General features: G+C 51.3%; 4 protein-coding genes and 1 non-coding gene across 5 annotated transcripts; 3 read left to right on the top strand and 2 right to left on the bottom strand.

Annotated features, from left to right (window-relative positions):
• Nucleotides 1-23: 23 nt before the first annotated feature.
• tRNA-Arg(TCT) lies at nt 24-138 on the top strand. Its single transcript has one exon. It is a non-coding gene; the product is annotated as a tRNA-Arg (tRNA).
• Nucleotides 139-2,612: 2,474 nt separating this feature from the next.
• UHO2_01926 (uncharacterized protein) lies at nt 2,613-6,773 on the top strand (the record flags this gene model as incomplete). Its single annotated transcript, XM_041559363.1, has 2 exons — nt 2,613-2,634; nt 2,689-6,773. The coding sequence occupies 2 exons, from the start codon at nt 2,613-2,615 to the stop codon at nt 6,771-6,773; spliced, it is 4,107 nt and encodes a 1,368-aa protein (XP_041415297.1).
• Nucleotides 6,774-10,324: 3,551 nt separating this feature from the next.
• On the bottom strand, nt 10,325-15,483 carry UHO2_01925 (uncharacterized protein; the record flags this gene model as incomplete). The annotated part of the gene is made up of 3 exons (XM_041559362.1): nt 10,325-13,977; nt 14,076-14,284; nt 14,567-15,483. 3 exons carry the CDS (start codon nt 15,481-15,483, stop codon nt 10,325-10,327), a joined length of 4,779 nt encoding a protein of 1,592 aa, XP_041415296.1.
• Nucleotides 15,484-16,748: 1,265 nt separating this feature from the next.
• Nucleotides 16,749-20,375, bottom strand: UHO2_01924 (uncharacterized protein; the record flags this gene model as incomplete). The annotated part of the gene is made up of 1 exon (XM_041559361.1): nt 16,749-20,375. One exon carries the CDS (start codon nt 20,373-20,375, stop codon nt 16,749-16,751), a length of 3,627 nt encoding a protein of 1,208 aa, XP_041415295.1.
• Nucleotides 20,376-25,252: 4,877 nt separating this feature from the next.
• On the top strand, nt 25,253-25,886 carry UHO2_01923 (uncharacterized protein; the record flags this gene model as incomplete). Its single annotated transcript, XM_041559360.1, has 2 exons — nt 25,253-25,332; nt 25,409-25,886. 2 exons carry the CDS (start codon nt 25,253-25,255, stop codon nt 25,884-25,886), a joined length of 558 nt encoding a protein of 185 aa, XP_041415294.1.
• Between the last annotated feature and the right edge of the window lie 754 nt (nt 25,887-26,640).

Genomic DNA, 26,640 nt, shown 5'->3' with positions numbered 1-26,640 from the left:
CGTTACTTGCAGAAGAATGACATGGCGTCGTGGCGCAATGGCTAGCGCATAGAGCTTCTAAGATAGTGTTAATGAATGGCCAAATTCATTAAAGGCAAATCAACTCTAAGGCTGCGGGTTCGAGTCCCGCCGACGTCTTTTTTTGACGACAAATGACCTTTTTGAACCTTTTACTCTAGACCAGCGAACGCGGAAACACGAGGGCAAAGCCCTCCACCTTTTTCGAACAAGATCCATCAGAAAATGGCCGAGTAATGGTCAAAATCATTTTTTTTCCGATATGGTGTCAGCGTCGGCTGTCAGACAACGCCAAAGCTAAAGTTGATGGCAGCAAACACAACATACACCGACTCCGATCGCAATCGATAGCTCGTCACTCAGCGCAAGCCGTCATCACAACAACGACCGAAAACAGACACCGTACACCCCTTTTGTACGGCCCGACCTACTTTCGGCAGACTCTCACAAGGTCGGGACGCAACTCGTCCACTCAACTCTGAAATTTGAACATACACACGAACACTTTCGCAGTCATGCCTCTCTGGTATGCCTGGCCGTCCTCTCGCGGTCCTCCTGGCCCCTTTGGACAACAAAATCGACACCTTTCCTTAGAGGACCTTTTCAGCGGTGCCTCCAGTTCCTCGATGCATCCTGATCGCGACGAGCCCTATCTCGGAGCTCGGACCGCTCTTGCGACACGCTGGCAAGACCTCTGCAAAAAATTTGATCCTGGTGGGTTCAGGTTTTCTGCCTGTTTCAGGCTCTTGTGTCGCCTTATGCTGGTCGCTGGCCTCATTTGCTTGACGACACTCGGGCCCCTCCAAATACGTATTGGGCACCTCCCCAATAACCCTCCGCCGCCGCACGCAGTCCCTCAAAGTGAACCGTGTTGAGAGTGGAGTCGCCTTGCGTAGCTATGGTTTGGACAAGCTGGTTTTAGGTTCGGACAACAGGAAGATCGTTATTCATTTCAGCAAGAACTAACCGACCTTGGACACTATATATACATGCTTCGATACGGACAGGAAGAAGAGAGAGGCCTGGAGCATGGAGGGCATCAAAGCCCTCGAGGAGAGTCCCGTCAGATGCATCGATCTGATCGTCGGGGACCATCCGACAGTTTTTCCGACAACCCTTATCGGGCGTGGGAAAACGCCGTCGGCCGTCCCGTTGGTCACGGGGACGACTGTGACTTACACCGGGGGTCCGATGTTCGGCGCCATCGTCGACGCCGTCGATACGAGGTCATGCGGACCTCCAACAGATACGAGGTCAGGCGGACCTCCAACAAACCGTACGTTTTGGACTATAAGGAGCCCATTGTGACTCCATTCCAACTCGTCAAGCCTCACCCCCAAATCTCTCTACCATCTGCAAACTTCACCCCAGCGATTGACGTCCAATGCCAGCCGATCGTTCCAACCGCCGCCCGCTCACCACGATCATTCCCACGTCTCAGCCCCAGGCGTCTCAGGCCCAGGGAGATGGAGGGGATCAAGCCTCCCCACCTGTTGACAAGCCATCGGACATGGAGGCCGAGTCTAATCCTATCGAGGATGAAGAACTCCTGCCCGAACCAGACCTTGACGCCTTTGTCCCAATCTACACTGGCCGACATGTATGGTCTGCCCGCCGCTCTCCGCCCTTGGTGCCCTTCGAGGATCTTCCTCTGCCCAAGACCGACCGCGCCAAACTCCCTCCTTGCACCATTCGATGGCAGTTCACTGGCAAGTTCTTTCCAAACCGCGATGAAGGACCCGTCCTTGGATCCCTCCGCAAGCAGATGTGCGACTTTCTCCATGCTCGGAAGTTCAAAGACGCCAATTGCATGGTCAACTTTCCGAAAGGAACAGGTCGCAACAGGATGGTTGACATCACCGTTCTGCAGCCGCACCTCGCCGCTGCCAGTGAAGCCATCCTCGTCTTCCGCCAGGCCAAACTGCAGCGACTCTTCGTTGGCCCCGCCCTTGACTTCAACTACTTTGTCATCGAAATTCAGAATCTGCCCTACACCGCCACCTGGACCGGTACAGCACGGCTTATCTGGGCAGCTCTCCGACAGTATGTGCAGCTACACGATATCTGGGTTCATCAGGTATCTTATGCAGCAGACGGTAAAGCACCTCAAGACGAAAACATCTACTTGGCCCTTGTCTCGGTTCCGAAAGACGCAGACAACTGCATCGACCCATCCATTCTCGCCGCCATCCCAGGGTACATCAAGATTCGCGACGATGACCTGCCTCTGGCCTTCGCTGGGCGCCTTGACTGGTGTACCACCTGCAAGTCCAAGGCCGAGTACTTCCACACCTTCGAAACATGCCCCAAAAGACAATGCAACAAGTGCAAACGCTTTGGACATCTTTCGGCCAACTGCACGGCAATTCAGCAGGATTCTGACGAAGGCGATCAAGCGGCCGTGTATCAGCAGGCTCGCGAGGAAGCTGCTGGAGCTCTCGACCTCACCTACAGCGATTAAGACGACTCTTCAGTCTTCCTCCCTCACGGTATCGACTTGGAACTGTGCCACCCTGAATTCGCAGGATCGAATTGCAGCGCTGCACAACCCTTCGACACCAACAGGTAAAGCCGACGTAGTCCTCATCCAGGAGATGAGACTCGCCAGCCCCGCAAGTCTCCCTACCCAGAACCCCCTCTCTCGACTTCACCACCCTTTTGCCACATGAGCTCACCGTGCAATTCTCGGCAGAGACTGTGGTATCATATTTCGCAACACCAAATGGCAAGTGGAAGACAGCAAGATCGGCGACTATTTCGCCTACGCCAAGATTCGCATCCCAGTGGACGAACCAGCGATTGGGACCAACATTCGACTTTTGCACATTTGGAGCATTCATGCTCCGCCAATCCACGATGCTAGGTTGGAGTTCTGGAGTCGAGATGTACCCAACATCTCCATTCTCGATGCAGCGGCTCCTGGTGAGCACTCAGCGGCGATTATCGGTGCAGATTGGAATGCTGTACCCAGCCCCATGATCGATGATTTCCCCCCCACTCGTTCCTACAGCAGACTCATGCCTCTGGGACAACTCGCTCAAGCCGGCCTTGTCGATTCGTTCCGGACTCTACACCCAAACGGCGTGGCCTACACTCGCCATCAAGTCACCCACGGTCAACTCGTTTCTGCACGCCGCATTGATAGCATTTGGACCTCGCACAGCCTGGTCCCATATTCGCAGTCCGTTCAGACGAGTCCATCTACTTCAGACCACAGTGTTGTTACGCTCAGTCGTCAAAGCAGCAAGCAAAGGACCGAACTCGGTCCTGGTATTTGGAGACTCCATCGGGAAGCCCACCTACAGCCCAGTTTCGAACTTCGTCTGTCCCAATATGTGCAGCAACTCCCGCAAGCTACGAGTCAGCCACCGATCCAGGCATGGTACAGCTTTGTCGAACGCATCCGAGCAACAACGGCAAACATCGCAAACTCCCAACGCCAGCAATCCCAAAAGCGCGCACGCAAACGCAACGAGATCTCCAGCAAGCTGTCCCAGATCGATATTCGTCATGGTGATGAGAACCGACGTCGCTTCTTAGAGCTCTTGACGATGCTGCGATTGATAGATCGCACCGAGGCAGCGGACACGGTCAAGAAACGAAGAGCTTTGCACGAACTCAACATGTTTGTGCCCACAGCATGGATCATCCCAAAGTTGGAGAGTAGAGCCTTTGCGAGCCTTCCGGCTCTCAAGGATTGCGAAGGAACTCATGAAAGTCTCGCGGCAAAGCTCGACGCCATCCGTCGGTTTTACACGACATTGTTCACTCCGACATCGGCTAATCAGACAAGCGAAGAAGCTTCCTCAGTCCTTTTGTCCTCCGTCCGTCGAAAGATCTCTTCTGCGACAAGGCACAAGTGCGACTCTCCCTTCACGGTGGCAGAGCTACAAGCCGTCCTAAAACGCTCTGTCGACGATTCTGCTCCTGGTATGGATGGCGTAACATACCCACTTCTTCGAACTCTGGGCGAACCTGCTCTGGAAAGGCTCTGTGCTATGGGTAACGCCCTCCTTCGCGGACATTCTCTACCAGACGGCGAGCCAAACCTGCGTGGGGTAATGCTTCCAAAGAAAGGCGATCTCAGTCAACTCAAAAACTACCGACCTCTCTCCATTGCCGCTGTTGCCTTCCGCATCCTTGGAGGCGTCGTCTCATCGCGACTCCAGGCAGCGGCGCAAGAGGTCATCGCTAGCACGCAGACAGGCTTCATTCTTGGGCGTCATTCAGCCTCGAATGTTGTGACACTTTACCTGCTGCACTACGCTGTCGCCTCTGGAAGACATGTCGATCCGATCTGGATCCTCAATCTTGACCAGCAAAAGGCGTATAATCGAGTTCGCCGCGAATGGCTCCTGGACTGCCTCTTGGCATATGGTTTTGGTTCTCGTTTCATCACCTACATTCGAGAGAACTACCGCCACCCCACAGTCTGTCAGTCAGCGGAAGGACATTTCACTCCACCGATTCCTTTGCAGTGCGGCATCCTTCAAGGCGATCCTATGTCCTGCCTGCTCTACAACTTCATGCTGCAGCCAATGCTCGACTATGCACAGCACCGACACCATGCTGGCACGTTGCTAGACTGGGACCCAGACCACCAAATGTTTGTGTCTTCCCTAGCCTTTGCGGACGACATCCTCCTAGTTGTCAACAACAAGCGCGACCTGGCCAAGTTCATGGATGCTCTCGACCTATATGAGATGGCCAGTAATGCGAAGGTGAACGAAGAGAAGTCGCAAGCTTTCTTTTTCGTGCGGGGAGCGAACGATGGTAACGATCTTCAGCCTCAAGACATTCCGTATCCGTTCCTGGGGGATCCACAAGCCGAGGTGGTCCACCTTGGCTACCCCTTCCGATTGGATGGAGGCATCCCGCAGAACACGATCGATCAGCGTCTCAACTCAATCCAGGCGAAAGTCAACATCCTCGCGTCCACAAAAACGACGCTGCTTGCACGGGCTCGAATTGTCAACTCATTCCTGCTGTCCAAGCTATGGCACTCGATTCGCTTATGTCCTGTTGCACACACCTTGCAACGGCGAATCAACTCCATCATCAACCCTTTCTTGTTCCTCAGCCGCCGCAACTGGATTCTACACAAGTATGTTGTCGCCCCAAGACACCTCGGAGGCCTTGGCGTGATCGATACGACGCACATGTTCATTGCGTTGATCGGCCAAATAGCCGCCAACCTCTTGCAGTCGACAGAGCCTCTTGGCCATCAGTTCCGTGCAGCCCTTCAGCAGCGTCTCTGGACCGAGTACAAAGCCATACCAGCGCACTTCCTTCTTCGGCGTGGTTTGCCTTGGTTGGCAATGAACAATGTCCTTCTGGCACAGCGATCTTTCCTGAACAGGGTCGTCTATGCTTTGGCCCAGCTCCGCCTCTCGATTCTGCCCGATTGGGACAATGTCTCTGTCAAAGAGATATTATCCCTGCCTTTCCACAGCGACCTCTTCGGCTACACCTGGCCCGAGATTCACGAGACCAACACCCAACACTGGGAACGACACGGCCTCCGAGTCTGGGGCGATGTGCTCTGGTACAATCACAACGAGAAGGGTAAGGAAATGCATCCGTACTCCTGCGCAGATTCCTACCCACTTGTACCGCCCTCCCCGTCGGGGGTGAAAAGCAACTACGTGCCGTCAAGAGGCCATCCAGATACGTACGAGCTCTTCAGCGGTGCTGCGGGTCGATTGGTCAAGAAACATTGGATCGATATGTGGCGGGTTCTGCATCCCACGGTCAGAAAGAAGTTATTGGACATAACGAAGTGGTTCAGGAAACATCCAGACAAGTCCAAGAGCATCAAGAACCCCATGCCGCACGACCAGCCGTTCGACATTGATACGGTAGGCCTGCCCTTTCCTTGGCACATCGCAACTCTCGCTGGAAAGCCGCTCAAAGAGTACACTGTCCGGCACGCACGCACGTTCCTTGCCCCCAGCAGCGTTATTGTTCCTGACTGGGATCTTGGATCGACCGATCAGTGGAAACAAGTCTGGCAGTGGCACACACAAGATTCTCTCCTAACCTCGCAAGCACAATCGGACATCTTTCTCTTCCTGCATCGCCGACCGTGGCTAGCTCAAAAGCCCCGCGGCGAACGGCGTTTGGCGAATTACGATACGCTTAACGAAGACGAATTCGCCCCAAGACTTCGCCTTCATCAAGATCGTGACAACCCACAAGTGGAGGCGGAACTCGAACCAGTCAACGACTCTTACGAAACCGAGCATGTCTTTGGCGTTGCGGCATGCATGCTCTGCAACGGACCGAAGGACTCTGCGAGGCATGGATTTATCGAATGCCCAGAGGTGCAAAAAGGTGTATGGAAACAAATCATGGGCACGCTCAAGCGATTTTTGGCACCTCGAGCTGTACCACTCGATGCCGAAAGCATAGTTCTCGGGTGGCCGACATTGCGAATGCCGTCAGCTGCCCGAGCACGACTTCTTCTTTGGCGTGACTTGGCGATCCACATACTGTCACGTCGGAGACATGATGCGATCGTACTTGGCCTCAGCAAGGATCATCGACCTCAACTGTCCCTCGACGGTTTCTTCAGCGAACATGCGGCACTCCTTGTCGCAACTCTGACAAACGCCTATCATGGCCTGTCAGAATCGAAGCGAGCAGAATTCCAGAAGCGTTGGTTCGAGGGTGGAACCTTCCTGCAAGTCGTCAATGGCGCTGTGACTTTCCAGCAAATGTCCAACACCGCCAATTCACAGATCGGCAGACGCTGACAGCCGGTTGCAGGCAGCCGGCTATGTTTCAAACCCCGACCCCACGGACTAAATTTTCGGCAGATTCGCAGATCCGACGTGTTATTGTTGGAATAAACGACCCAACAGCGAAGCTAAGGAGCGACGCAAAGACGATGGGATCAGAGATTGGGGGTAACTGATCCTGTTAAGGATTGGGTACAACCAAGTCCCACTTGTTGTCATGGTAAATCATGAAACTGGTATACTCCCACTTGTGGCATGTGCTGCTCAATTGTATATATATTGCATAGAGAGCACTAGGCTCTTGCTACATTCCTTTAGTCAATTGAGTATATTTTGTTCTGTCTATAAACTAGCAGTGACATTGTACTTAGACTCTCCCTGATCACCAGTATTGGGACTGAAATGACTCAAGTTTCTAACAGGTTATGAGCCCAAAATAGCCAATACACTACCAAAATCTGATATCAACAAGAGGTATTGACACTGATATGTCTAATCTAAACTATTCAAACTATGACAACTTTGTCAAAGTCATACAGGACCTTCTGCCATGCTTGCCAAAGATCCTCCAAAACCAGTTCAATCAGGAAATTGCAAACAAAACCTATGGTAACCCTACTGCCCCAAAGGATGGTCTACTACTGAAGTATGCCATGGAGGAAAGTGATGGGGAGCAAATCATATCACCACTATCTATCCTGATTGAGTGTACCAGTAACCTTTATAAGGCAATGCACAGTCTCAGCCCATTTGCTAGCAGAATCAAACTTGGTAGAGGAATGTGAGCTAGAGTGATTCTCTTCCTAGCCAATGAAGGTTGGGATGCAAATCACATACTTGACCTCAAGATCGAAGGTTCAGTCAAATCCATCTGGAATACAGAACAGTTTAATCACCCAGTCAAGAGCAAAGCCCTAGCATCGGCTAGAAGCAACACTCCCATCTTTGAATCAAATGTTCCATACACTCCAAATGTCACCAACCATCACCTGATTGGTTGTGATGCTACACCAGGTCCCACTCCTGAACTTAATGCAATCACAAACCATCACCTAAAGACTCTTTCGAGCCTTAATGAAAAGATGCAATGGGATGAGAATGACCTTCTTGTTCCAAGGATGACTTCTGTACATGCATGGCAATGCAAAATTTTCGCAATGCTATGCATTGTCCCTTTTGCACAGAATGTCCTTGATCATAAAATTACCACATTTGAAGATGCTGACTCAATACTCAGTTCAATCATCATGTGGAGCTTCTCTAAAAAGCTGTGTACTGAATACTTTGCTGAGCATGGTGACAAGCCACTACTGATCACTGTGGATCTCTTTGATTGGGCAATGGATAAGTGTAAAGCTCATTCTAGCACCAAAGAATATGAGCTTCAGGCAGTGATACTTGACTTGCATTGGGACCAAGTGGGCACCCATGCATATGACTTCCTCATTAAATGGGAGGCTCATGTATCAGAACTGCACATGTACCTACAAGACCCCTGGAAGCCAGATTACTGCTACAGGACCCTCAAGCAAGCACTTCCCTCAGACCAGAATGCTTTATTTAACTCAGTGTTCATTCTACACAAAAAGGTTCATGGTAAAGAGCAGACTGCTGAGAGCATCTCTGATGTCTTATGCCAGTGCTATGAGCTGGCTGCTGAGAACATACCTACAAGTTGTCATCACATGGCAGAGGAATCTGAGCTCATCACATTGCAAGCCACCACCCTTATCAACTGCTGGGCATGCAGGGAGCTTGGCCATGCAGCCAATTGCTGTCCCAACAATGCAGCTCATGCTCACTGGAAAGAAGGCAGGGTGAAGGTACAACTGAAAGGTTGTGCCAATGCATGTATAGTATTGCCACTCATGAACACTCGGGAGGAATAGGATGCTGCACCGGTCTTGGCCTTCTTCACAGAGGTCGAGCTGGTGCCAATTGTCAGGGGTCTCGCGCCTGAAACCCAGGTCGGTCTGTCGAGATACTCAGTGATTATCAAACTGTGCAACAGCTATTGTCTCAGTATCAGTCTTGACGAGCTAGTCGCTCAGTGACTATCAAGTTGCATGATGACAGCAGGTGGCATTTGTTGTATATACTATCATAGGTTTCAGCTGACCTCTGTGGAAACTCCATTCAGGGGTAGCTCAGCATGATCAATATCAATATGTAGGTTATGATGACACCAAGGTCTGGTGTGAGTGTTGATGATGATGAGGTTGATGGTGTCAGTGATAAGGTTGGTGAGGGTTGATGGTAATGAGGTTGATGGTGTTGGTGATAAAGTTGGTGATGTCAACACGAGTGTCCAGTGTGTTGACTTGATGCTTGAAGTGATTGTCAGGGGTCTCGCGCCTGAAACCCAGGTCGGTCTGTCGAGATACTCGGTGACTATCAAACTGTGCGACAGCTATTGTCTCGAGATACTCGGTGACTATCAAGTTGTGCAGTGACAGCAGGTGGCGTTTGTTGTATATACTATCGTAGGTTTCGGCTGACCTCTGTGGACACTCCATTCAGGGGTAGCTCGGCACGATCAATATCAATGTTATGATGACACCAAGGTCTGGTGTGAGTGTTGATGATGATGAGGTTGATGGTGTTGGTGATGAGATTGGTGATGTCGATGATAATGAGGTTGATGGTGTTGGTGATAAGGTTGGTGGCGTCAACACGAGTGTCCAGTGTGTTGACTTGATGCTTGAAGTGATCCCCGGACCGCAGTGGACTACTGCCTTCGGTTCTATCGATATCCGGACCGCTAACCTGCTATGGGCGCCTTCGGACGTCAGGTAGTGGTGATACAACACACACACTACGATGAGGAGCAACCTTGATAGATTGCTGCTATGCTGACTGAAACTAATGTATACTTATGCTGAAGTGATAACTAGTTATGGTGAGTAGAGTGGATGGGGATCCACTCGACCTATGATGATGAGAAAGCATGGTTATATACCTCTTCACAGCATTGCCAGCGATGCTGCTCCTGCTCTCTCTCCAGAGAGTACCTTCTTCATCGAGTACTGCTCAGGGGCCTCTCCTGCTTGGCACCCCTGTGCCTCTTGAGTGGTGTCGACTCCTTCGACACTGCTCCTCCTCCTCATGACCTGTGTCGACTCCTTCGACACTGCTCCTCCTCCTCATGACCTGTGTCGACTTCCTGTCTCTCGAGCCCCTGAGTGGTAACCATCTGAGCTTGGTCCTCCTCGTGGCTGCGCCTGCTCTTTGAGCTTGGTCCTCCTCGTGGCTGTGCCTGGTCCTCCTCGCATATGGGCTCAGTGCTCCTTTGCATGTGAATCCATAGGAGTCCATGGTCTCCATGGAGACTGCACTACGACCATGCTCTCTACTGGTATCGACTAGGTCTTCGATACCTGTGCTCCGTCCATATGAACCAGTGACCCTCCTGCTTCTTGAGCATCCAGGCCCATGACACTACCCCCCTCTTAAGAGCCGAGCTCCGTCGAGGCATGCTCTGGTCTGGTTCATGCTGACTCCTCCTCTTCCTTGACAACATCGCCCCCGTCATCCTTCCTCCTTCTCTCAACGTCATCCTCCTCTCTCTACTCCTCCTGTTCTCTCCTCCTTTCTCTACTTTGTCTACTCACTCGTCCCCCCTCCGACACCTCATACTCCTGGATGAGGTCGGGACAGTTGAGGTTCTCTACTGGTTCCCATGAAGCAGCTTCTTCTGAGTACCCTCTCCACAACACCTTGTACTCTGTAGTCCCATTGTGTGAACGCTTGTCGATGAGTGCTTCAACTTCGAAGTCGAGGTCCTCATCTGGAAGTGGTGGCATGGTGGGCTGTTCAGCACGTTGAGGAAGAGAACTTGTTCTTGCTGGCTCGAGCATGGAGACATGGAACACATCATGCACCCTAAGGTTTGCTGGCAATGTGATTCGGTAAGCTCGGCGTCCTACCCGTTCCTGAACTGGGTAGGGTCCTGCAAACCGGGTATCCAACTTGGGTGTGGGTCTCCGTGTCTTCCAGTTTCGGCGGTTGATATAGACCATATCACCCACCTTAAACTCAATGTCCTTGTGCTTCCTGTTATACTGGTCTACTGATCTACGTTGTGCCTCTCTGATCTGCTCCTGGAGGTACTTGCAATGCTCCTTTCCATCCATGAGGTACTCGAAGCGACCTGGATCATTGACTCCTAGTCGTTGAGGGATGTCAGGATGAGCTTTGGGGTTCCATCCATAGCATGCAAAGAATGGTGAGACACCAATGCTGTTGTGGACCGTGTTGTTGTATACAAAGGCCGCAGTGTCCAGCAGGTTGGCCCAGTCATTCTGCTCATAGTTGCAGTACATCCTGAGATATTGCTCTATGACCTGATTGACTCTCTCTGTCTGACCATCAGTTTGAGGATGGTAAGCCGTGCTAAGTGAGTGCTTCACACCCATTTGCTCTGCAAATGCCTTCCATGCTCCTGATATGAACTGCCTGCCTCGGTCCGAGACCATGTGATCTGGATATCCAAAGAGTCTAACCATGTGTCCGTATAGCAATACTGCAGTCTGTTTGGCCGTGACTGTCTTATGGGTTGGAGCTAGTATGGCAAACTTGGTTAGCCTGTCGACAATGACTAAGATAGAGTCATAGGTCTTGGAGTCATACTTCTTCGATGTTGGTAGTCCTTCGATGAAGTCGAGGGATATGGAGCCCCAGGGCCTGTCTGGGGTTGTTAGTGGCTGTAGCAAACCATATGGACGATGACGAGGAGCTTTGTACCTAGCACATACAGGACAACTTGCTACATAGTCTGCAATCCAAGCTGTCATGTTTGGCCACCAGTAATGTCGTTGAGCTGCCTTGATGGTAGCATCTCTTCCTACGTGTCCAGCAGTGATACCATCATGGCATTGGGTCATCACCATGAATCGCAGATGCTCTACAGAGAGAGACTGTCCATCTACCTCTTTGGCACTCCTTGAGTGTCGGTTGTTGGTCCTCCCTGGCATGATCACTTTGGGGATAACCAACCTTCCTCCACTGTACCATAGGTCATCCCTGACCTCGAAGGGCTTCTTCCTATGTATCTCCTGTAGCTCTTGGTCTAAGGGCTGGAAGATCTTGACCAGGTCTTTGAGACCTTTTGATGCTATGGACTCCATCGAGATCATGGGGGCCACTAGGAGCGAGTCATGGTCTGCTGTCTCCTTGAACACTCGAGGGGGCAGTAGTTGCCTCACATTGTGATCCTGCTCTTCACCAGCTGGTTGCATGTCTGTCCTTCTGGTGAGAGCATCGGGTTCACCACCTTTGTCTCCCGGTCGATACTGCAATATGAAGTCGAAGTCTGCTAGTAGTATGGCCCATCGAGCCTGTCGACCTGTGATGCGTCTCTGTGACTTGAAGTACTTGAGGGCTTCATGGTCAGTGAGGATGACCAGTTGGTTCGGTAGTCCAGCTAGCATGTGTCGCCACTGAGTGAGGCAGGTGACCACAGCTAGGAGCTCCTTATCATGGATCTCATAGTTCTTCTCGGCAGAAGACATCTTCCTAGAGTAGAAGGCCACTGGATGCCATCGTCCTTCATGCTCCTGCTTGAGCACTCCTGCTATAGCAAAGTCACTTGCATCAGTCTCCAACCTTGTTGGAAGGTGGTAGTCGAAGTGCTGAAGCACTCCTGCTGATGTGAAGGCCTGGATGAGCTTGTGGAAGGCCTGTTGGGCCTCCTCTGGTAGCTCGAACTTCTTGAACCGTTCTATAGGCTTTACCAGTGCTGTCAAGGGCTTGGCTATGCGAGCAAAGTGGGCTATGAACCTTCGATAGAAGTTGGCAAAACCCAGGAACCTCTGGATGTCATGGATTGACTCTGGCATTGGCCACTCCTTGACAGTGCGCACCTTTTCTGGGTCCATCTCTATGCCCGTTGGCTTGATGATGTACCCCAGGAACTCGACTGTCTTGGTGTGGAACTCACACTTCGACAGCTTAGCAAAGAGCCTGTTGCTCCTTAAGCGAGTGAGGACCTCGGTGACATGCTTCACATGTACCTCTTCAGTGTCACTGAAGATCAGGAAGTCATCTAAGTATACCACTACATATACTCCAATGATGTCTCGGAAGATGTCATTGATGAATGACTGGAAGTGAGCCGGAGCATTGGCTAGGCCAAAGGGCATCACTAGGTACTCATAGAGTCCCAACTGAGTGCCAAAAGCTGTCTTCCATTCATCTCCTTTAGCAATCCGGATGAGGTTGTATGCTGCTCTAAGGTCTAGCTTGGTATAGATCCTTGCCTTCCTGAGTAAGAACAGCTGCTCCTCGATGAGGGGCAATGGTGCCCTGTTCTTGACAGTGATCTCGTTGAGACCTCTGTAGTCCACACAGAGTCTGAGACCTCCATCCTTCTTTGGTACGAAGAGCACTGGTGATCGTGCCGGGCTCTTCGATGGTCTTATGAACCCCTTCTCGAGGTTCTCATCCAAGTATCTCCTCAACTCGGACATCTCCTTGGGTCCCTTAAGGTATAGGGGCCCTTGAGGTGGCTTACCTCCTTCTATCAACTCGAGGTGGAGATCATGCTCGGTATGATGGGGCAGCTTGTCTGCTTCCACCTCATCAAACACATCTCGCAGGTGTTGGTATGGCTTTGGTATGTCTGCAGCCGTCACCACCTTATCTACCTCCACCTCCATCTCGACTCCTTTGTCTGCGCCTGTAGGTACAAAACCAAAGGCCGGGAGTGATGATGGTGGCTCCTCTAACAGCATGAACCCTATGGGTCCATCTTCCAGAGCTGCTCGTAGTATGCGCTCTGCTGAGACAAACTCGTTACCATGAAGGGTTGGTCTCCTCATGGTTAGGTCCCCTGCTCTTGCTGCTTCAGGGGGTCTCCTAGGGGGTCGGTCCTGCTCCTGAGTCTTGAACTCCAGCTGGCCCGTATCCCATTGTATGGTGGGTTTGAGCCTCCGTAGCTCAGTGAACCCCAGGATGAGGTCATAGTCCGCAGTGTCGGCCACTGAAGCTTCGACCACACCCAGATTGTGTGTACCAATAGATACCTGCATGCTCGCAGAACTATTGATGGAGAGTTGGTGCCCGGTGACACCATGGATCGATCTTGTTTTTATGGGTTTTGTGGGTATTTGGTACTTACTAATGAAAGAATCTGAGACTATGGACAAACCAGCACCGGTATCAGCTAGTATCCGAGCAGGATGGTCTTGAACCATTCCAGAGAGCTCCAGTACTGCTTTGCCTCCACTGGTAGAGAAACATACTTGACAATCTTGATATATACAGAGTGATGGCGAGGAGGTTTGTAGAGCAATGCATGCCATCAGTGCATCACCCCACTGACGTTTCCCTCGTCGTCATCATCATCGTGCTCCTCCTCGTGATCGGGGTCCATGGGTTGCTGGTATGAGCTGAGGTCCATGGCCTCGGGGTCACCCGTCTCAGTGCTGCCTGTGGGGCCATCTCCTGAGTCGGTGGCCTCCTCGAAGGGGTCTGCTGTGGTGACCATAACCTTTGGTCCCATGGGTCGAGAGCTAAGAGGGTTTACCCTCCTGCTGGGGCAGTCTCTGGCCCAATGGCCGATACCCTTGCATACATGACAGGTGTTGATACCTGATGGAGCAGGGCTTCCTTGCTTCGAGGGTTGGGTGGGATGATGAGGAAGGGGTCGGTTTAGGTTTTGTATAGTTGCTTGTGTAGTTGCTTGTGATGGTGATCGAGCTGGATAAGGTTGAGTGGGTTGTCTGATGGGGATCGAACTTTGATTTGGCCGAGACCCAGTTCTTAGTGGAGGTGACATGGCATTTGGGAGTGAGTGTCTAGCCGAGGACTGCTGTAGTAGCATCCTCTGTCGATCGATCTCCTCAACCTCTCGATACCACTCCCATCTCTTCCCAGGTGGATTCCTCTCAAACTTCTCCTGTATGCTGCGAGTGAGACTTCCTCTGAAGAGATCAATCACTAGCTCGTTGTCATCTAGGTTGACCTGTCCCTCCAAGTCTCTGAACCGCTCTACATGACGTGTGGCGGCACCAGGAGCATCACTTGTGAGTCTGAGAGCCAACAGCTTGTTGTATGCCTCCATCCTAGCATTGCGTGGGTTGAACTGCTCTGACAGTCGCTCTGTGAAGTAGTGCCAATCATTGAACAACCTTCCTTCTCTAGCTCTATCAATGCGGAGCTTGGAGGTCCACCACTCTCTTGCTGTCCCTTCCAGTTGAGCACCCATGTGATTGATCATCCTAGACTGCTCATACACCTGGTTGAACTTAAACCATGCTTCGGCTTCTAGAATGAAGATCTCCATGTCTCGGGGATTGAACTTTGGAAAGGGGGTGGCAATGGGCTTTGACCGGTTAAGCTCTGCCATGATGCTGTTATCCTCCTCGTGGTCCAGGGGGTAAGGATCCGTCCTAGTCCTGCTGTAGGGGTCCAGCTTAGTCTTGACATATCTTGGCCCAGTAGGTGAAGCATACTTCTCATAGTTGATGTCCTCCTGCTCATCCAGGTTGAATGAGACTGATCGTCTTGGTCGTGGAGCCGGAGTAGGAGTATGTGGGTCTCCTATCATAGACTCATCTCCTCCTCCTGCTTGGTCTTCCGAGTGAGAGAGGTCCATTGTCTCCTCCCTACCCAGCTGAGCTCGTTGTAGTCGTTCCTCTCGATGACCCTGCCTAGTAAGCTCTAGCTGAGCTTCCAATAGAGTGAGTAGTCTATCGAGCTTATTGTTGAGGTCTGGGTCTGTCATGGTGATCGTGAGGAGCTGCTTGAATGATCCACTCTAATGTCAGGGGTCTCGCGCCTGAAACCCAGGTCGGTCTGTTGAGATACTCGGTGACTATCAAACTGTGCGACAGCTATTGTCTCGAGATACTCGGTGACTATCAAGTTGTGCAGTGACAGCAGGTGGCGTTTGTTGTATATACTATCGTAGGTTTCGGCTGACCTCTGTGGACACTCCATTCAGGGGTAGCTCGGCACGATCAATATCAATGTTATGATGACACCAAGGTCTGGTGTGAGTGTTGATGATGATGAGGTTGATGGTGTTGGTGATGAGATTGGTGATGTCGATGATAATGAGGTTGATGGTGTTGGTGATAAGGTTGGTGGCGTCAACACGAGTGTCCAGTGTGTTGACTTGATGCTTGAAGTGATCCCCGGACCGCAGTGGACTACTGCCTTCGGTTCTATCGATATCCGGACCGCTAACCTGCTATGGGCGCCTTCGGACGTCAGGTAGTGGTGATACAACACACACACTACGATGAGGAGCAACCTTGATAGATTGCTGCTATGCTGACTGAAACTAATGTATACTTATGCTGAAGTGATAACTAGTTATGGTGAGTAGAGTGGATGGGGATCCACTCGACCTATGATGATGAGAAAGCATGGTTATATACCTCTTCACAGCATTGCCAGCGATGCTGCTCCTGCTCTCTCTCCAGAGAGTACCTTCTTCATCGAGTACTGCTCAGGGGCCTCTCCTGCTTGGCACCCCTGTGCCTCTTGAGTGGTGTCGACTCCTTCGACACTGCTCCTCCTCCTCATGACCTGTGTCGACTCCTTCGACACTGCTCCTCCTCCTCATGACCTGTGTCGACTTCCTGTCTCTCGAGCCCCTGAGTGGTAACCATCTGAGCTTGGTCCTCCTCGTGGCTGCGCCTGCTCTTTGAGCTTGGTCCTCCTCGTGGCTGTGCCTGGTCCTCCTCGCATATGGGCTCAGTGCTCCTTTGCATGTGAATCCATAGGAGTCCATGGTCTCCATGGAGACTGCACTACGACCATGCTCTCTACTGGTATCGACTAGGTCTTCGATACCTGTGCTCCGTCCATATGAACCAGTGACCCTCCTGCTTCTTGAGCATCCAGGCCCATGACACTACCCCCCTCTTAAGAGCCGAGCTCCGTCGAGGCATGCTCTGGTCTGGTTCATGCTGACTCCTCCTCTTCCTTGACAACATCGCCCCCGTCATCCTTCCTCCTTCTCTCAACGTCATCCTCCTCTCTCTACTCCTCCTGTTCTCTCCTCCTTTCTCTACTTTGTCTACTCACTCGTCCCCCCTCCGACACCTCATACTCCTGGATGAGGTCGGGACAGTTGAGGTTCTCTACTGGTTCCCATGAAGCAGCTTCTTCTGAGTACCCTCTCCACAACACCTTGTACTCTGTAGTCCCATTGTGTGAACGCTTGTCGATGAGTGCTTCAACTTCGAAGTCGAGGTCCTCATCTGGAAGTGGTGGCATGGTGGGCTGTTCAGCACGTTGAGGAAGAGAACTTGTTCTTGCTGGCTCGAGCATGGAGACATGGAACACATCATGCACCCTAAGGTTTGCTGGCAATGTGATTCGGTAAGCTCGGCGTCCTACCCGTTCCTGAACTGGGTAGGGTCCTGCAAACCGGGTATCCAACTTGGGTGTGGGTCTCCGTGTCTTCCAGTTTCGGCGGTTGATATAGACCATATCACCCACCTTAAACTCAATGTCCTTGTGCTTCCTGTTATACTGGTCTACTGATCTACGTTGTGCCTCTCTGATCTGCTCCTGGAGGTACTTGCAATGCTCCTTTCCATCCATGAGGTACTCGAAGCGACCTGGATCATTGACTCCTAGTCGTTGAGGGATGTCAGGATGAGCTTTGGGGTTCCATCCATAGCATGCAAAGAATGGTGAGACACCAATGCTGTTGTGGACCGTGTTGTTGTATACAAAGGCCGCAGTGTCCAGCAGGTTGGCCCAGTCATTCTGCTCATAGTTGCAGTACATCCTGAGATATTGCTCTATGACCTGATTGACTCTCTCTGTCTGACCATCAGTTTGAGGATGGTAAGCCGTGCTAAGTGAGTGCTTCACACCCATTTGCTCTGCAAATGCCTTCCATGCTCCTGATATGAACTGCCTGCCTCGGTCCGAGACCATGTGATCTGGATATCCAAAGAGTCTAACCATGTGTCCGTATAGCAATACTGCAGTCTGTTTGGCCGTGACTGTCTTATGGGTTGGAGCTAGTATGGCAAACTTGGTTAGCCTGTCGACAATGACTAAGATAGAGTCATAGGTCTTGGAGTCATACTTCTTCGATGTTGGTAGTCCTTCGATGAAGTCGAGGGATATGGAGCCCCAGGGCCTGTCTGGGGTTGTTAGTGGCTGTAGCAAACCATATGGACGATGACGAGGAGCTTTGTACCTAGCACATACAGGACAACTTGCTACATAGTCTGCAATCCAAGCTGTCATGTTTGGCCACCAGTAATGTCGTTGAGCTGCCTTGATGGTAGCATCTCTTCCTACGTGTCCAGCAGTGATACCATCATGGCATTGGGTCATCACCATGAATCGCAGATGCTCTACAGAGAGAGACTGTCCATCTACCTCTTTGGCACTCCTTGAGTGTCGGTTGTTGGTCCTCCCTGGCATGATCACTTTGGGGATAACCAACCTTCCTCCACTGTACCATAGGTCATCCCTGACCTCGAAGGGCTTCTTCCTATGTATCTCCTGTAGCTCTTGGTCTAAGGGCTGGAAGATCTTGACCAGGTCTTTGAGACCTTTTGATGCTATGGACTCCATCGAGATCATGGGGGCCACTAGGAGCGAGTCATGGTCTGCTGTCTCCTTGAACACTCGAGGGGGCAGTAGTTGCCTCACATTGTGATCCTGCTCTTCACCAGCTGGTTGCATGTCTGTCCTTCTGGTGAGAGCATCGGGTTCACCACCTTTGTCTCCCGGTCGATACTGCAATATGAAGTCGAAGTCTGCTAGTAGTATGGCCCATCGAGCCTGTCGACCTGTGATGCGTCTCTGTGACTTGAAGTACTTGAGGGCTTCATGGTCAGTGAGGATGACCAGTTGGTTCGGTAGTCCAGCTAGCATGTGTCGCCACTGAGTGAGGCAGGTGACCACAGCTAGGAGCTCCTTATCATGGATCTCATAGTTCTTCTCGGCAGAAGACATCTTCCTAGAGTAGAAGGCCACTGGATGCCATCGTCCTTCATGCTCCTGCTTGAGCACTCCTGCTATAGCAAAGTCACTTGCATCAGTCTCCAACCTTGTTGGAAGGTGGTAGTCGAAGTGCTGAAGCACTCCTGCTGATGTGAAGGCCTGGATGAGCTTGTGGAAGGCCTGTTGGGCCTCCTCTGGTAGCTCGAACTTCTTGAACCGTTCTATAGGCTTTACCAGTGCTGTCAAGGGCTTGGCTATGCGAGCAAAGTGGGCTATGAACCTTCGATAGAAGTTGGCAAAACCCAGGAACCTCTGGATGTCATGGATTGACTCTGGCATTGGCCACTCCTTGACAGTGCGCACCTTTTCTGGGTCCATCTCTATGCCCGTTGGCTTGATGATGTACCCCAGGAACTCGACTGTCTTGGTGTGGAACTCACACTTCGACAGCTTAGCAAAGAGCCTGTTGCTCCTTAAGCGAGTGAGGACCTCGGTGACATGCTTCACATGTACCTCTTCAGTGTCACTGAAGATCAGGAAGTCATCTAAGTATACCACTACATATACTCCAATGATGTCTCGGAAGATGTCATTGATGAATGACTGGAAGTGAGCCGGAGCATTGGCTAGGCCAAAGGGCATCACTAGGTACTCATAGAGTCCCAACTGAGTGCCAAAAGCTGTCTTCCATTCATCTCCTTTAGCAATCCGGATGAGGTTGTATGCTGCTCTAAGGTCTAGCTTGGTATAGATCCTTGCCTTCCTGAGTAAGAACAGCTGCTCCTCGATGAGGGGCAATGGTGCCCTGTTCTTGACAGTGATCTCGTTGAGACCTCTGTAGTCCACACAGAGTCTGAGACCTCCATCCTTCTTTGGTACGAAGAGCACTGGTGATCGTGCCGGGCTCTTCGATGGTCTTATGAACCCCTTCTCGAGGTTCTCATCCAAGTATCTCCTCAACTCGGACATCTCCTTGGGTCCCTTAAGGTATAGGGGCCCTTGAGGTGGCTTACCTCCTTCTATCAACTCGAGGTGGAGATCATGCTCGGTATGATGGGGCAGCTTGTCTGCTTCCACCTCATCAAACACATCTCGCAGGTGTTGGTATGGCTTTGGTATGTCTGCAGCCGTCACCACCTTATCTACCTCCACCTCCATCTCGACTCCTTTGTCTGCGCCTGTAGGTACAAAACCAAAGGCCGGGAGTGATGATGGTGGCTCCTCTAACAGCATGAACCCTATGGGTCCATCTTCCAGAGCTGCTCGTAGTATGCGCTCTGCTGAGACAAACTCGTTACCATGAAGGGTTGGTCTCCTCATGGTTAGGTCCCCTGCTCTTGCTGCTTCAGGGGGTCTCCTAGGGGGTCGGTCCTGCTCCTGAGTCTTGAACTCCAGCTGGCCCGTATCCCATTGTATGGTGGGTTTGAGCCTCCGTAGCTCAGTGAACCCCAGGATGAGGTCATAGTCCGCAGTGTCGGCCACTGAAGCTTCGACCACACCCAGATTGTGTGTACCAATAGATACCTGCATGCTCGCAGAACTATTGATGGAGAGTTGGTGCCCGGTGACACCATGGATCGATCTTGTTTTTATGGGTTTTGTGGGTATTTGGTACTTACTAATGAAAGAATCTGAGACTATGGACAAACCAGCACCGGTATCAGCTAGTATCCGAGCAGGATGGTCTTGAACCATTCCAGAGAGCTCCAGTACTGCTTTGCCTCCACTGGTAGAGAAACATACTTGACAATCTTGATATATACAGAGTGATGGCGAGGAGGTTTGTAGAGCAATGCATGCCATCAGTGCATCACCCCACTGACGTTTCCCTCGTCGTCATCATCATCGTGCTCCTCCTCGTGATCGGGGTCCATGGGTTGCTGGTATGAGCTGAGGTCCATGGCCTCGGGGTCACCCGTCTCAGTGCTGCCTGTGGGGCCATCTCCTGAGTCGGTGGCCTCCTCGAAGGGGTCTGCTGTGGTGACCATAACCTTTGGTCCCATGGGTCGAGAGCTAAGAGGGTTTACCCTCCTGCTGGGGCAGTCTCTGGCCCAATGGCCGATACCCTTGCATACATGACAGGTGTTGATACCTGATGGAGCAGGGCTTCCTTGCTTCGAGGGTTGGGTGGGATGATGAGGAAGGGGTCGGTTTAGGTTTTGTATAGTTGCTTGTGTAGTTGCTTGTGATGGTGATCGAGCTGGATAAGGTTGAGTGGGTTGTCTGATGGGGATCGAACTTTGATTTGGCCGAGACCCAGTTCTTAGTGGAGGTGACATGGCATTTGGGAGTGAGTGTCTAGCCGAGGACTGCTGTAGTAGCATCCTCTGTCGATCGATCTCCTCAACCTCTCGATACCACTCCCATCTCTTCCCAGGTGGATTCCTCTCAAACTTCTCCTGTATGCTGCGAGTGAGACTTCCTCTGAAGAGATCAATCACTAGCTCGTTGTCATCTAGGTTGACCTGTCCCTCCAAGTCTCTGAACCGCTCTACATGACGTGTGGCGGCACCAGGAGCATCACTTGTGAGTCTGAGAGCCAACAGCTTGTTGTATGCCTCCATCCTAGCATTGCGTGGGTTGAACTGCTCTGACAGTCGCTCTGTGAAGTAGTGCCAATCATTGAACAACCTTCCTTCTCTAGCTCTATCAATGCGGAGCTTGGAGGTCCACCACTCTCTTGCTGTCCCTTCCAGTTGAGCACCCATGTGATTGATCATCCTAGACTGCTCATACACCTGGTTGAACTTAAACCATGCTTCGGCTTCTAGAATGAAGATCTCCATGTCTCGGGGATTGAACTTTGGAAAGGGGGTGGCAATGGGCTTTGACCGGTTAAGCTCTGCCATGATGCTGTTATCCTCCTCGTGGTCCAGGGGGTAAGGATCCGTCCTAGTCCTGCTGTAGGGGTCCAGCTTAGTCTTGACATATCTTGGCCCAGTAGGTGAAGCATACTTCTCATAGTTGATGTCCTCCTGCTCATCCAGGTTGAATGAGACTGATCGTCTTGGTCGTGGAGCCGGAGTAGGAGTATGTGGGTCTCCTATCATAGACTCATCTCCTCCTCCTGCTTGGTCTTCCGAGTGAGAGAGGTCCATTGTCTCCTCCCTACCCAGCTGAGCTCGTTGTAGTCGTTCCTCTCGATGACCCTGCCTAGTAAGCTCTAGCTGAGCTTCCAATAGAGTGAGTAGTCTATCGAGCTTATTGTTGAGGTCTGGGTCTGTCATGGTGATCGTGAGGAGCTGCTTGAATGATCCACTCTAATGTCAGGGGTCTCGCGCCTGAAACCCAGGTCGGTCTGTTGAGATACTCGGTGACTATCAAACTGTGCGACAGCTATTGTCTCGAGATACTCGGTGACTATCAAGTTGTGCAGTGACAGCAGGTGGCGTTTGTTGTATATACTATCGTAGGTTTCGGCTGACCTCTGTGGACACTCCGTTCAGGGGTAGCTCGGCACGATCAATATCAATGTTATGATGACACCAAGGTCTGGTGTGAGTGTTGATGATGATGAGGTTGATGGTGTTGGTGATGAGATTGGTGATGTCGATGATAATGAGGTTGATGGTGTTGGTGATAAGGTTGGTGGCGTCAACACGAGTGTCCAGTGTGTTGACTTGATGCTTGAAGTGATCCCCGGACCGCAGTGGACTACTGCCTTCGGTTCTATCGATATCCGGACCGCTAACCTGCTATGGGCGCCTTCGGACGTCAGGTAGTGGTGATACAACACACACACTACGATGAGGAGCAACCTTGATAGATTGCTGCTATGCTGACTGAAACTAATGTATACTTATGCTGAAGTGATAACTAGTTATGGTGAGTAGAGTGGATGGGGATCCACTCGACCTATGATGATGAGAAAGCATGGTTATATACCTCTTCACAGCATTGCCAGCGATGCTGCTCCTGCTCTCTCTCCAGAGAGTACCTTCTTCATCGAGTACTGCTCAGGGGCCTCTCCTGCTTGGCACCCCTGTGCCTCTTGAGTGGTGTCGACTCCTTCGACACTGCTCCTCCTCCTCATGACCTGTGTCGACTCCTTCGACACTGCTCCTCCTCCTCATGACCTGTGTCGACTTCCTGTCTCTCGAGCCCCTGAGTGGTAACCATCTGAGCTTGGTCCTCCTCGTGGCTGCGCCTGCTCTTTGAGCTTGGTCCTCCTCGTGGCTGTGCCTGGTCCTCCTCGCATATGGGCTCAGTGCTCCTTTGCATGTGAATCCATAGGAGTCCATGGTCTCCATGGAGACTGCACTACGACCATGCTCTCTACTGGTATCGACTAGGTCTTCGATACCTGTGCTCCGTCCATATGAACCAGTGACCCTCCTGCTTCTTGAGCATCCAGGCCCATGACAGTGATCCCCAGACCACAGTGGACTACTGCCTTCGGTTCTATCTATATCCAGACCACTGGTTTGCTATGAACTGCCTTCAGATGTCAGGTAGTGGTGATACAACACATGCACTACAATGAGGAGCAACCTTGATAGATTGCTACTGTGCTGACTGAAACTAATATATACTTATGCTGAAGTGATAACTAGTTTATGATGGTTGTAGAGTGGATGAGGATCCACTCAACCTTTGATGATGAGAAAGTATGGTTATATACCCCTTCACAGTGTTGCCAGTGATGCTGCTCTTGCTCTCTCTCCAGAGGGTACCTTCTTCATCAAGTACTGTTCAGGGGGCCTCTCCTGCTTGCTTGGCACCCCTGTGCCTCTTGAGCTGTGTTGACTCCTTTGACACTGCTCCTCCTCCTTGCTATCCTGCTTGTTTGGCACCCCTGTGCCTCCTGAGTGGTGACAACTCCTTTGACACTGCTCCTCCTCCTCAGGACCTGCTTGCCAGTTCCCTATACACTGCTCCTTCTCCTTTGACTGGTGATGGTTCCTTTGACTCTTGTCTCTCAAGCCCCTGAGTGGTAACCATTTGCATGCTCCTTGAGCTTGGTCCTCTTCATGGCTGTGCCTGGCCCTCCTTGCATATGGCTCAGTGCTCCTTTGCATGTGAGTCCATAGGAGTCCATGGTCTCCATGGAGACTGCACTATGACCATGCTCTCTACTGGTATCGACTAGATCTCCAATACCTGTGCTCCTTCCATATGAACCAATGACCCTCCTGCTTCCTGAGCATTCAGGCCCATGACATGCTCCTTGAGCTTGGTCCTCTTCGTGGCTGTGCCTGGCCCTCCTCACATGTGAGTCCATAGGAGTCCATGGTCTCCATGGAGACTGCACTACGACCATGCTCTTCTACTGGTATCGACTAGATCTCTGATACCTGTGCTCCTTCCATATGAACCAGTGACCCTCCTGCTTCTTGAGCATTCAGGCCCATGACAGTGTCCTTAGGCTGGTGCCCATGAGGTCTGTCATACGAGTGTGTTACTACTGTTTTCCACTGAACTCTGTAATAGCAGACTGGCTCTTACCAATCTTGATGAGTTCTGCCATAGAGCTGTCAGTCCTACCAATCTCACTGAAACCTGTTGGGACTCCTTTTTTCCCGATTTGCGATTGTTGCGCATGGTCTCTTCATATGAGCTTACTTCTTCCTGTGCATGGTCTCTTCATATGAGCTTACTTCTTCCTGCGCAGTCATCCGGTCCTGTGACAATGTCCTTGCAGTGTTGCCAGCAACCCTGCTCATACCCTATGTGGTCTCCTCCTGCACTGCTCCTCCTCCTCTTGGCTCTCCCTCCCAATAGTCCTGCCTGTTTTGTGACACTGCTCCTTAACCCTGCTTCCCTCACTCCGTGCAGATGGAGAGTCCTTATGCTGCTTCATTACCAATAGGGGCCTTTCCCACTTCATCTGAGTGGTGACTCACACCCCCCTTCATCTCTCCCATTCTCCTGCTTCTGAGTTCATTGTCGAGTTGGCCCCCTGCTTCATCAGGGTGGCAAACCCAATGCCCTCAATGTCTGTCTTGTTGCAAAATTTGTGAGATTGGTGTCCCCTGCAAGATCTGTCATATGATCATGATACTACAGATTCTGGTGGGCTTTGCTGTAAAATCCTGCTTGTACTGATCTGAACAGAATCTGTCTTAGAGCCTTTTCTACTACAGATCTCGATGAACTCTGCCTTAAACTCTCACTTAGCCCAATCCTGCAATTCCTGTGCTCCTCTTCATATGACTTCGGATCTTCCTGCTTCCTGCACATCCGGTCCCATGACAGTGAAGTGAGAGTATTTATGTGTTTGTAGGGTGTCGCCTGCGACACCGCTCCTGCTCCTCCTGAGGAGTGTTTGATCTTCTTGATGCTGCCCTTCCTCCTCATGGTTTCTATGCTTGTCCCCTTGGCCCGGCTCCCTCTCCCCTCCTTCAGTGACCATTCTCCTGGCCCCTATCTGGTGGCCCCTGACCATGTGACCACCCTTATTGTCCCACTTCCATCCATGCAGCCTCCCTTGTGACTGGTTCTGTGTGATCATGAGCATGTCCCCCTGTGTGGTAACCTACTGCATGCTCCTGAGCTTGATCCTCTTCTTGGCTGAACTTGGACCTGCTCCTTGCATGTGAACCTTTCCTGTTATCCTATCCTTACCCTCCACAATGGGGACCTTCTCTTCCAAGCCTCCTGTTGCTTCCTCATTGTCCATTGGCCTGTTCCATACCAATGGGAGCTTCTTGTGGTGTGTTTGGTGAAATCAACCAGATGGGTGTATTCTGATTGATTTCAGCAAAATCAATTAGAAACATGTGATGCAGTTGTTGTTGGCGAAATCGACCGGAAACCCATGATCTGGTAGATCTCACATTTCGTGCACACAAGGCTCCTCATACCTCATTTCGGATCTTCTGCGCAGACCCTATGACACTAGGTTGGCCAGACCTGGAAATGCCAGCCTCCCTACATGCTAGGCTCCTGCTCTGGAGGGACTTGGCCGTTCACATGCTCTCTAAACTGCGGTACAATGCCATCAGGGTAGGTCTACAGAACAATCATTGTCCGCAGCTGACCCTGTCAAACTTCATGTCAGATAATGTGGCTTTGGTTGGCAAAACAATCACAGATGCATACTACAAGTGCTCTCAGCCCAAGAAAGCTGCCTTTGCAAAGAAATGGATTGATGGCGGTATGTTTCTTCAAGAGGACAAGGGCAAGATTCACTTTCATCTTATGTCCAACACAAACACCAACGCAAGAACGAATCCTGCTGCGGCAACGAACTCAAGGACAACTTAGTATATTTTCACCAACATTGCTCCGTCCTTTGCTCTGATCCTCTCCCGTTTAGCCCCCTCTCTCTCTGTCTCTTTTCCATTCTCTTGTCTCCTGACCATTGGTCTTCACCTTGAAAATCATGATTTGCTGCTTTGACTTACGACTCTCTCCCCTAAACACCGGGAAGTCACCTCTTCATGGGAATCCACTGTCGGCAGATTGTGTATCCTTTAAGGGGCTCGCTCTTGGCCGAGGAGACAAAAAAAAAAATCTTTTCATTTTCTGTACATAAGCCTGCTTTTTGGTTTCGGTGCAATATACTTAGGCCGTTAAGCCTGATATCGTCGGATGCATTAGTAACCCATTGCCGAAATTGGGGCATGGTGCAGAAGACGGATGCAGAGATATGGTGGTTTGTGGAGTTCCAAAGATGGAGTGCCGTAAAGCAGGAACGCAGAAATGAAGGGAGTCTAGGGTTCAACGGTGAGTTATCTCACGTGCCTGAGTCTGTGTCAGAAATGTTAAATTGCCTAACTCAGGTGAGTCGCTTGCGGGCTCCCAGCCATGGCCGTAAGAGGCACGGCCGGTCGAGCGCCACGTGGGAGCGAGGCGGAATGTGCGTGAGAACGAGGTACAAAAAGGAAAACTAAGCAGGAGAAGCAGGAAGCCAGCGTGAGAAGGTCAGGGAGGGAAGGGAGGGTGAACGTGATGAAGTGTAGCCAGGAGAAAGCTTGTGCAAGAGGAGAGAAGATGATGGAGAAGAAGCAAACGAGAG

This window comes from Ustilago hordei (assembly GCF_900519145.1).
Source record: "Ustilago hordei strain Uho2 genome assembly, contig: UHO2_contig_03, whole genome shotgun sequence".
NCBI classification, from domain to species: domain Eukaryota; kingdom Fungi; phylum Basidiomycota; class Ustilaginomycetes; order Ustilaginales; family Ustilaginaceae; genus Ustilago; species Ustilago hordei.
Note: the sequence above shows the minus strand (reverse complement) of the source record. Positions and strands in the feature narration are given on the sequence as shown.